This window comes from Aquarana catesbeiana, linkage group LG05, assembly GCF_042186555.1.
Source record: "Aquarana catesbeiana isolate 2022-GZ linkage group LG05, ASM4218655v1, whole genome shotgun sequence".
NCBI classification, from domain to species: Eukaryota; Metazoa; Chordata; class Amphibia; order Anura; family Ranidae; genus Aquarana; species Aquarana catesbeiana.
This window is the reverse complement of record NC_133328.1, coordinates 245,069,960-245,081,773: the sequence shown is the minus strand read 5'-3', so window position 1 is coordinate 245,081,773 and position 11,814 is coordinate 245,069,960. Positions and strand designations below refer to the sequence as shown.

The window sequence follows — 11,814 nt, the reverse complement described above, 5'->3', positions numbered from 1 at the left end:
ATTTTATAAACTTACAGCAGGCCGTGGCCATCTTAAGTGTGGGCATCTGAAGCCAGACTGTATTTTTTCCTGGATCTCATCCTTGCAGATCTCGCACATGCTCAGTGCAGCACAAGCAGTGTAATAGGTTTCAGGTCAGGTTTCCATAGCAACGGCAGTGTCAGAGGAAGTTGCCGCCCCTTCCCAGAAGGCATTGCAAACAGGAAATGATGTGATGGGCCATGGTCAGGGAGGAGGAAGTGAAAAATGAATACAGCAGATATACAGTAGGTGCTGAGAAAAAAAATAAAAAAATATCCAATTTGTTTACAGTGCACAGTTTAGTGAGGGATGCTTAAGAGTTGTAAAAGTGGGTGGAACTCCACTTTAAGAAGATTCACACACCCACTAGGACCCATATATGGAAGATTTTAACCATACAAAGTGCTAAAATGTTAAAATTTTAGGGTTAGTGAATACAACATAATTCAGTTTAAATCATATTGTTTCTATAGTGCAGGAGTTTTCAAATGCAATTTGGTATTTACAAAGTTTATTTAGTTACATTTTCTAAAACATAATCACTTTGTCCTATTCACATGCTGTAAAATGTATTACATACTTATAAGAAATTATGTGATTTATAATAAAATAGAGAAATGCAGAAAAATACTATTAGAAAGTTTAAACCAAAAATATACCAAATGTGGTATACCATTTCAAGTATTTAGAAACAAATAATGTTTGCAGTCTTTGTTTTTCCTATTCAGTGTGCTTTTCATATGTAAATTTCTTCTTGGATTCTTAAGAGTAAATGGTGATTACTTCTCTACCGCCGCCACGTACAAGAAGCACTCTGTTTAAACCTTCTGTCAAAACCTCTAAGAACTCCATATCTGACCATGTGTTAAGGTAAACCATTCCAAAGAGAAATAGATTAAAGTCAATTGGTCTTTGGAAGCAAAATATGGAACACTTTTGAAAAACAGGCAAAATTCAAAACTATAGAAAATATACAAAGAAAAATAGGCTTGTATTACAAATAATTGTGTTTTGAAGGGTTTAAAATTTCTTTGACACTTTAAAAATGTTATGCTGATCTCTAGAACAGCTTTCCAGAACTTCAAAAAAGTGTAATTCCTGTAACACTATCTATTTATCTTTACTTGTGTAACTATACTAAACAGTCCTCCTGACCTTGCTACCAGGTTGTGCTGTTATGCCGCGTACACACGAGCAGACTTCTCGTCGGACTGAACTCTGAAGGACTTTTCAATTGAGTTCTGACGAAACGGACTTGCCTACACACGATCCCACCAAAGTCTGATAGTTTTGAACGGTATGACGTACGACCTTACTAGAAAAGGAAGTTCAATAGCTAGTAGCCAATAGCTGCCCTTACGTTGTTTTCGGTCCATCGGACTAGCATACAGACGAACATTTTTTTTTACGATGGTAATCGAGTCCGTTGGAAAGATTTGAAACATGTTCTACTTCTAAGGTCCGTCAGATTTTTCAACAGAAAAGGTCAGATGAAGCCCACACACAATCAGAATGTCCGACGGATTTGTTCCGTCAGACCTTTTCTGCCGGAAAGTCCGTACGTGTGTACTTGGCATTAGTGTCAAGCATGAGGCTCTTGAATTTTTTATTTATTTTTTTTACCTGCTATAGCCATTCTATCTAATGGCTACTTACTTCCACCATCAATATCTAATATGGGTCATCACATACTAGTAAAATGTCTTCTGAAGCAACACAAAAAGGATGTATAGTATGTTTTTCTGGTTTTAGCCATAATCCTTATTGCACAAGCCCTTTTTTATGCTTTATATTTTGTAATTATGTATATCCTTCAGTGCATGACATTTACTTGGACTTAAAGTATACCTGTACCCAGGCTGGATACATTCAAGTTATTAAAATATTCTTTTACTGGCAGTACATAAGTTTTAAAACAAGCCCTTATGGATCTCTGATGAATTGCCACACAGTGCCTTCAGCAACAAACTTCATACCAATGGCACTCTGGTCAGGATGTAGTTGGATGCTTGGCAGCTTTATCACATTCTAGTCTCTCTCTCAGCAGTGACCTGTCCAACCCTCCAACGATGGCAGCAATACCCCAATCTTAGGAAATTGGAACTTATGTGAGAGAAAAACATTTCCCTCTTGGTGATTTACGTACATTACAAGGATTTTAACAAACTTTATTGCAGAGTCCCACCTTTTGTTATTCTAAAGAAATCACCGTCATCGACATGCTGGCCATAGCTCAGCGGATGTGCAAAGGCAGAGGCCACTGCACAAGCATGGACACAATTCCAAAGATACCCTTCCTGACAGGCATGTCTGCGCGATCGCGCAAAGCACTGGCGCCCAAATTGCCATACATAAGGATGGCAGATGCACTAGGGCAGGGATATGCAATTAGCGGACCTCCAGCTGTTGCAAATCTACAGGTCCCATCATGCCTCTGCCTCTGGGTGTCATGCTTGTGGCTGTTAAGAGTCTTGCTATGCCTCATGGGACTTGTAGTTCTGCAACAGCTGGAGGTCCGCTAATTGCATATCCCTGCACTAGGGCCTTGCTGCCTGATCTGCAGCTTTCGCCTGTATCCTGTACCTGCCTTTGATCTGCTTGTGACCTGGCTTCCTGACTACTCTGATTCTCTCCACTCCTAAACCCCGGCTTGCTTGACTTTGATTCTCCTTTATCTGCTTGTATCTCTGTTGCCAAACCTCTGCCTGAACTATGACCATTCTTTGCCTGATGTCTCTAATGTACCTGATCTTCCGTGTATAACCTGGCTTGTCTGACTCTGCACCAGTCTCCTCTACTTGCTACAGCCTCTACGTACTTGCATCCGCAGTACCCCGGCACCTGAAACCTACCTGCACCTACAGCACCCCTGAAACCATAGCCATACCCCGTAGCTCTACTACCGCTGCTTTACCTGCTCACCTGCTATGGAGAACATCGCAGGTACTCCTACCTCACTGTGCTCTCGTGGCCACTGTTGCAACCTCAGTGGTCCCTGAAATGGGGCTGTACGAGAGGCCTTCCTCTGCTCGTCAGGCTCTACCTGAAGGTACGTGACAATCACTGTGCGTTTGTCTGTATCAATATGGTAAGTGAGTCTAATGGGAGTGGTTTCCTAATGAAGCAGCTGCTGCACCTGCAGGGTTCTAATGAGGAACGCGATTTCCTATTGGGTGCATCTCAACAAAACAATTTTTGTTGCGGGGGATGACTGATATCTGACTTGTATCTTAGTGCAGACTTCCAGGAAAATCAGTGAGCCAATTACACAAGCAGGAAATGTTTTGGGGGGGTGTACAGAACACCTCCAGGTAGCCATATTGCATTTTACAATATGACTTGTGTCGCAATTGTATATGCTAGGTTTTTGCCATTTTTTTTCCCACTAAAAAGTTATAGCGTCTACAAACTATGGGAAAGATTTATCGCATTTTTATTATTTTTACTAGTAATTGCGGTGATCTGTGATTTTTAGCGGTATTGCGGTGGACAGATCGGACACTTTTGACACATTTTTGGGACCACTGACATTTATACAGCGATCAGTGCTATAAAAATGCACAGATTACTGTGTAAATTACACTGGTAGGGAAGGGGTTAACACTAGGGGGCGATCAAGGGGTTAAATGTGTGTTCTAACTGTATGGGGATAGGACCGAGTAGGAGAGGAGACATTTCACTGTTCTTACTTACTAGGAACAAACTCCTCTCCTCTGACAGCACAGGGATTTGTGCTTTTACGCCAAGGGCATCGGGTCCCGCGCGCGCACCCTCTGGCGGCTCTTAAAGGAACCCCGTATATATACGGGGTTTCGCACAGCGATGCCATTGTGCCGCAGTATATGTACGCGAGCCGGAAAAGAAGGAATCCTTTCCATTTTATTATACAGGCTTGAATAATGATGCCATGTCTACCCCAACGCAGATGGTCAGACACTAGAGCTGGCTACTGTGTGCTTCAGCTATAGCTGCCCCCTTTCCAATAAGGCAAGGTGGGGGACCTGATGCGTGGCGGGGGACCCGATGCGTGTGGCCGGCGGTCGCAATCTCTGCAGGTTACCGGTACTCGGTTGCCCCTAGGACTTCTACACAATGATATAGTGCCTGGCTACCACACCAGGGCAGGTGCGAACTGAGCAAAGCAAACCGGTACTTGCGGTTGGCAGACAGGCAGGGTGGTTCTATGACAGTCCAGGTAAAAAGGCAGGCCAAGTTCAGGGAATAGTCCAATTATCCGATCCAAGGTCATACACAGGGAAATCCAATCTAGCAGAGCAAGTCAGACAGACAGGGAGCTTGATCAGGAACAATACACGTATCACTCTTTATCACAAGCAGGAGACTGAGCGCTTGGCTTGCTTATAACAGATGTCAGACCACATCAATCACCCTGCAGGTGGACAAAGACAGGGAGAAGGCTAGCACTAGGTGCTCCTGACAGATGACTTATCTAATCCACTTAGCAATGGTAGAGTGAGAACCAGGGAGCCTTTGGGAAGGAAAAAAAGCTTATCCAATTATCAAAGAGATGCTGTAGTTGAAAGTAAGAGTCTCCTCGCAGAGCGTACCACATGGATACAGTGGAGAAAAAAACCCCTTGGTATGTTTCAGAGCAGGATATAGGGAAGGAAAAACAATGTCCAGATTGAGGTAAAAAGATGAACCCCCTTGTCAAACAACCTTGTTCTTGTGAAACACTAGGAGAGATACTTTAAAGGATAAAACTGCATAAAAGCCACCTTTTCAAACAAGGAAATATCCCAAATGGGTTCGAAATGCAGTCTGTGAATAGCTGAGAGAACCAAGGTAAGCTTCCACTGAGTCACAGGGGGAGCAATGTGCATAACACCCAGCACAAAGAACTTGTATAAGGAACAAGAGGCCAAAAATTTGCCACTTGATAGTACTCAAGGTCAGATGCTGGATGCGTATTTCCTTAAATGGAATTTCCTAGTCTCACACCACACAAAGTAGTAGTAGTTTTACATTTTGTGAGTTGTCCTAACCCTTAGGAGCATAGTAAAAAAGAAAATAAGTCCTGGAAGTTGCACATCTATGCAAATCCCTGTGAAAGAGTGTATGAGAGCCTCAACCTGGGCTCCAACCAGGCCACACCCCCACGTGTTTTATTCCACCCCTGAAGCATGGGGGCATGGCCTGGTTGGAGCCTAGGCTGAGGCTGTCATACACTCTTTTTACATTGATTTGCAGAGATAAGCGACTTCCAGGGCATTTTTCTTTTTCACTAGATGTCTGGAGCAGAAATGAGCTCCATCCTTGTCTGCACTCCTAGCGGTTTATCATGCAAGAGGACTCAGAGGAGCTCCGAGCTGCACCTGTAAATTTAAGCTTTGGGCCTGTAGAGCTGGCCAAATCTGATCCCTGTCCCTCAGAACCTAGGTTTCAACAGCCATGCCATGCCAGAAGATCCACATCCAGCATTCTCCATCTAGGCTTGGAACACCTCTGGGTGGATAGCCCATTTCCTCCGATTCAGGCATTGAAGACTGAGAAAGTCCACCTACCAAATTTCCAGGCCTGGGATCTGGACAGCATACAAGGCTGGGACTTTCTGATCTGCTCAGATGGGAATCAAGTCTGCTTCTCTTTAAGTGACACAATTTCTGATTCCTGCTTATTAGTTGTAGCCTTAACCACTTGCCGACCAGCCGCTGTCATTATACTGCGGCAGGTCGGCTCGTTCCTGCAAATCGATGTAGGTGTATGTTGGCTCCTTTAAGAGTGCGCGCCCGCTGCGCGGTGGGGGACGCAATGCACATGGCCGGAGGCTGTGATGTCTGCCAGCCACCCGCGATCGTGGGAAAGAGACAGAATGGGGATCTGTCAATGTAAACAGACAGATCCCTGTTCTGAAGGAGGAGAGAGAGATCTGCTGTTCCTAATGATTAGGAACAGCGATCTCTCTCCTCCTCCAGTCACTCCCATCCCCCCACAGTTAGAAACACCTCCCAGCGAACACATGTAACCCCTTGATCGCTCCCCTAGTGTTAACCCCTTCCCTGCGAGTGATATTTACACAGTAATCAGTGCATTTTTATAGCACTGATCGCTGTATAAATGTCAATGGTCCCAAAAAAAAGTGTCCGATCTGTCCGTCGCAATTTTGCAGTCCCGCTAATAATCACAGATCGCCGCCATTACTAGTAAAAAAGTAATAATAAAAATGCCATAAAGCTATCCCCTATTTTGTAGACGCTATAACTTTTGCACAGACCAATCAATATACGCTTATTGTGATTTTTATTACCAAAAATATGTAGAAGAATACATATTGGCCTAAATTGATGAAGAATTATATATTATAACAAAAGTAAAAAATTTTTTTTTTTTTTTTTAAATTGTTGCTCTTTTTTGTTCATAGCGCAAAAAATAAAAACTGCAGAGGTGATCAAATACCACCAAAAGAAAGCTCTATTTGTGGAAAAAAAAAAAAAAAAAGTCAATTTTGTTTGGGTACAGCGTCGCATGACCGCACAATTGCCAGTTAAAACGACGCAGTGTCGTATCGCAAAAAATGGCCTGGTCATTAACCACTGCAGCCCCGGAAGGATTTACCCCCTTCCTGACCAGAGCACTTTTTACAATTTGGCACTGCGTCGCTTTAACTGCTAATTGCGCGGTCATGCAATGCTGTAACCAAATGAAATTTGCGTCCTTTTCTTCCCACAAATAGAGCTTTCTTTTGATGGTATTTGATCACCTCTGCCGTTTTTATTTTTTGCGCTATACACGGAAAAAGACCGAAAATTTTGAAAAAAAATGATATTTTCTACTTTTTGTTCTAAAAAAAATCCAATAAACTCAATTTTAGTCATACATTTAGGCCAAAATGTATTTGGCCACATGTCTTTGGTAAAAAAAATGTCAATAAGTGTATATTTATTGGTTTGCGCAAAAGTTATAGCGCCTACAAACTAGGGTACATTTTCTGGAATTTACACAGCCTTTAATTTATGACTGCCTATGTCGTTTCTTGAGGTGCTAAAATGGCAGGGCAGTACAAAAACCCCACAAATGACCCCATTTTGGAAAGTAGACACCCCAAGGAAATTGCTGAGAGGCATGTTGAGCCCATAGAATATTCATTTTTTTTGTCCCAAGTGATTGAATAATGACAAAAAAAAAAAAAAAATTACAAAAAGTTGTCACTAAATGATATATTGCTCACACAGGCCATGGGCATATGTGGAATTGCACCCCAAAATACATTTAGCTGCTTCTCCTGAGTATGGGGATACCACATGTGTGGGACTTTTTGGGAGCCTAGCCGCATACGGGGCCCCGAAAACCAATCACTGCCTTCAGGATTTCTAAGGGCGTACATTTTTGATTTTACTCCTCACTACCTATCACAGTTTTGAAGGCCATAAAATGCCCAGATGGCACAAACCCCCCAAATGACCCCATTTTGGAAAGTAGACACCCCAAGCTATTTGCTGAGAGGCATGTTGAGTCCATGCAATATTTTATATTTTGACACAAGTTGCGGGAAAGTGACAATTTATTTATTTATTTATTTTTTGCACAAAGTTGTCACTAAATGATATATTGCTCACACAGGTCATGGGCATATGTGGAATTGCACCCCAAAATACATTCTGCTGCTTCTCTTGAGTACCGGGATACCACATGTGTGGGACTTTTTAGGAGCCTAGCCGCGTACGGGACCCCGAAAACCAATCACCGCCTTCAGGATTTCTAAGGGCGTAAATTTTTGATTTCACTCTTCACTGCCTATCACAGTTTCGGAGGTCATGGAATGCCCAGGTGGCACAAACCCCCCCCAAATGACCCCATTTTGGAAAGTAGACACCCCAAGCTATTTGCTGAGAGGCATGGTGAGTATTTTGCAGCTCTCATTTGTTTTTGAAAATGAAGAAAGACAAAAAAAAAATTTTTTTTTTCTTTTTTTAATTTTCAAAACTTTGTGACAAAAAGTGAGGTCTGCAAAATACTCACTATACCGCTCAGCAAATAGCTTTGGGTGTCTACTTTCCAAAATGGGGTCATTTGGGGGGGTTTTGTGCCACCTGGGCATTCCATGGCCTCCGAGACTGTGATAGGCAGTGAAGAGTGAAATCAAAAATTTACGCCCTTAGAAAGCCTGAAGGCGGTGCTTGGTTTTCGGGGTCCCATACGCGGCTAGGCTCCCAAAAAGTCTCACACATGTGGTATCCCCGTACTCAGGAGAAGCAACAGAATGTATTTTGGGGTGTAATTTCACATATTCCCATGGCATGTTCGAGCAATATATCATTTAGTGACAACTTTGTGCAAAAAAAAAAAAAATTTGTCTCTTTCCCGCAACTTGTGTCACAATATAAAATATTCCATGGACTCGACATGCCTCTCAGCAAATAGCTTGGGGTGTCTACTTTCCAAAATGGGGTCATTTGGGGGGGGTTTGAACTGTCCTGGCATTTTATGCACAACATTTAGAAGCTTATGTCACACATCACCCACTCTTCTAACCACTTGAAGACAAAGCCCTTTCTGACACTTTTTGATTACATGAAAAAATTATTTTTTCTTGCAAGAAAATTACTTTGAACCCCCACACATTATATATTTTTTTAAAGCAAATGCCCTACAGATTAAAATGGTGGGTGTTTAATTTTTTTTTTCACACAGTATTTGCACAGCGATTTTTCAAACGCATTTTTTGGGGAAAAAACACACTTTTTTACATTTTAATGCACTAAAACACACTATATTGCCCAAATGTTTGATGAAATAAAAAAGATGATCTTAGGCCGAGTACATGGATACCAAACATGACATGCTTTACAATTGCGCACAAACGTGCAGTGGCAACAAAATAAATACATTTTTAAAAGCCTTTAAAAGCCTTTACAGGTTACCACTTTAGATTTACAGAGGAGGTCTACTGCTAAAATTACTGCCCTCGATCTGACCGTCGCGGTGATACCTCACATGCATGGTGCAATTGCTGTTTACATTTGACGCCAGACCGACGCTTGCGTTCGCCTTAGCGCGAGAGCAGGGGGGACAGGGGTGCTTTTTTTTTTTTTTTCTTTATTATTTTTTTGCTTTTTTATCTTATTTTAAAACTGTTCCTTTCATTTTTTTTTTTTTTTTATAATTTTTATTGTTATCTCAGGGAATATAAATATCCCCTATGATAGCAATAGGTAGTGACAGGTACTCTTTTTTGAAAAAATTGGGGTCTATTAGACCCTAGATTTCTCCTCTGCCCTCAAAGCATCTGACCACACCAAGATCGGTGTGATAAAATGCTTCCCCAATTTCCCAATGGCGCTATTTACATCCGGCGAAATCTAAGTCATAAAATGCTCGTAGCTTCCGGTTTCTTAGGCCATAGAGATGTTTGGAGCCACTCTGGTCTCTGATCAGCTCTATGGTCAGCTGGCTGAATCACCAGCTGCATTCTCAGGTTCCCTGTTGAGACAGGAGAGCCAGAGAAAAACACGGAAGACGGTGGGGGGGGGCATTCTCTCCCACTGCTTGTAAAAGCAGTCTAGAGGCTAATTAGCCGCTAGGATTGCTTTTACATGAAAGCCGACCGCTGGCTGAAAAGAATGATACCAAGATGATACCTAAACCTGCAAGCGTCATTCTGGTATAACCACTCAAAGTCGTGAATGGTGTACCTGAAGACAAAAAAATGGTTAACAATAAAGCACAGTAAACGGTAAAGTATAAAAAATTGCATACCTGAAAAGCAAACACGATAAAACATAATAACAATAAAACATTGCAGAATAGAATACAGTAAAAAAGAGCAGAACAATAGAGAGAATAGAGAGAGAGAGAATAGAGAGAGAACAATAAAACGACAACTATTATTTTTTATTTTATATTTTTGTTTGTGTTATTTTTTTTTTTTTTACACTTTTTTTGTAACTGTAACTTTTATAACTGTAACCGGTTCCAGGTTCGGGTCTCTCAAAATGCGATGGCATCTTGGGAGACCCTGTGAAAGTGTGTCCTAGTCTGTGCAATGCTGTACCCTACGCTAATGCTCAACTAGTGAATCGTAGCGTTCAAAACATTCACCAATGCAAAGACCAGGATTGACAGGAGGGACAATAATAGCGGGTGTCACGCCTATATCCGCGTTTGCTGCAGACACAACATCTTTTTTGGGGGGGTTCATTGGGTAGGGGTACTCGGGAGGACATAAAGAAAATGCCTCTCATGCAGCCGACTGCATTTGGTTGGGGATGTGAATGGGGGAAGTACGGGCGCTGCAGAAGTGGTGGGTTCCCAATTAGGATTGGCGAATGCAGCAGGAAGGGCATTATGGGCACGACGGGCCTGTGTTTGTCTTTTTGGTGGCAGCGGGACACTATTTGTGCTTGCCACCTCACCAGCTTGAACTGCACTTATGGGACTCGCCACGTCACCAAGTGTTACTGCAGTGCTGGTTTGACTACGACCGGGGTGTACTAGGCCGCTGGCGCTTGCCAGTTCACCAAAACGCTACCAAAAAAACTGTTAACGATCGCAGGGATCAGGCCTGACTCTGCGAACGCTGCAGTTATGCGTTTAGTGTTTTGTAAGTGTCAGTGATCAATCGATACTGCACTTGGGTGGGCTGGGCTGGGCCGGGCGGAGGGGCAAAACGCAGGTGCTAGCAGGTATCTGGGCTGATCCCACTAACACTGCGTTTTTGGGAACCCTAAACTGCTGGGGACGCCAGTAAAGATCTGATCGGATCAGATCAGATATTGATCAGTTCAGATACTATACCACTAAGGGAGGTGTACGGTGCGTGCGTGGGTGTTAGCGCTACTGGCACTAACCTGACGCTGCCTGGGGCTGGTGCTTGCCAGTTCACCAAAACGCTACCAAAAAAACTGTTAGCGATCGCAGGGATCAGGCCTGACTCTGCGAACGCTGCAGTTATGCGTTTAGTGTTTTGTAAGTGACAGTGATCGATCGATACTGCACTTGGGTGGGCTGGGCTGGGCCGGGCGGAGGGGCAAAACGCTGGTGCTAGCAGGTATCTGGGCTGATCCCGCTAACACTGCGTTTTTGGGAACCCTAAACTGCTGGGGACGCTAGTATAGATCTGAACGGATCAGATATTGATCCGATCAGATACTATACCACTAAGGGAGGCGTATGCTGCGTGCGTGGGTGTTAGCGGTACTGGCGCTAATCTGACGCTGCCTGGGGCGACGCATATCACCGCCGGGCGATCAGGGGGCTAAACCTTTATTCGGTAATAAACGGCGGGTGCCCTGACACTATAAAAAATAAACGAACTAACCAGCGTCACCCGTAACGGTTATACGGTGATCAGTGGTGAAAGGGTTAACTAGGGGGCAATCAAGGGGTTAAAACATTTATTAGATAGTATATGGGGGTCCCTGTCGCTATAAAACGCTGACGGCGAACCTAAATATTTACGTCCCTAACTAGCGTCACCAGCGACACTAATACAGCGATCAGAAAAATGATCGCTTAGCGACACTGGTGACGGGGGGTGATCAAGGGGTTAAAACTTTATTAGGGGGGGTTAGGGGGGTATCCTAGACCTAAAGGGGGCCTAACACTCACTGCCCTAACACTGTAACTGTCACAAACTGACACCAATACAGTAATCAGAAAAAAAAAAAAAAAAAAAAAACCTGCTTGGTGTCAGTTTGTGACGGGGGGGGGGGGTGATTGGGGGGGGATCGGGGGGGGATCGGGGTGTTTTGTGTGCCTGGCATGTTCTACTGTGTGTGTAGTGTGTTGGTGCACTCACATTACAGTCTTCTCTCCTCGGCCCGGAACGGAAAA

At 43.3% G+C, this 11,814-nt stretch overlaps 1 protein-coding gene across 3 annotated transcripts in view; it reads right to left on the bottom strand.

Moving 5' to 3' along the window:
* Nucleotides 1-515: 515 nt before the first annotated feature.
* Nucleotides 516-11,814, bottom strand: part of SLC12A7 (solute carrier family 12 member 7) — a 919,795-nt gene continuing 908,496 nt past the window's right edge. For all 3 annotated transcript variants that reach the window (XM_073630658.1, XM_073630657.1, XM_073630659.1), the window contains exon 24: nt 516-875. In XM_073630658.1, coding sequence (XP_073486759.1) covers nt 784-875 — 92 coding nt within the window. In that variant the 3' untranslated portion in view covers nt 516-783. The remainder of the gene's footprint in view (nt 876-11,814) is intronic.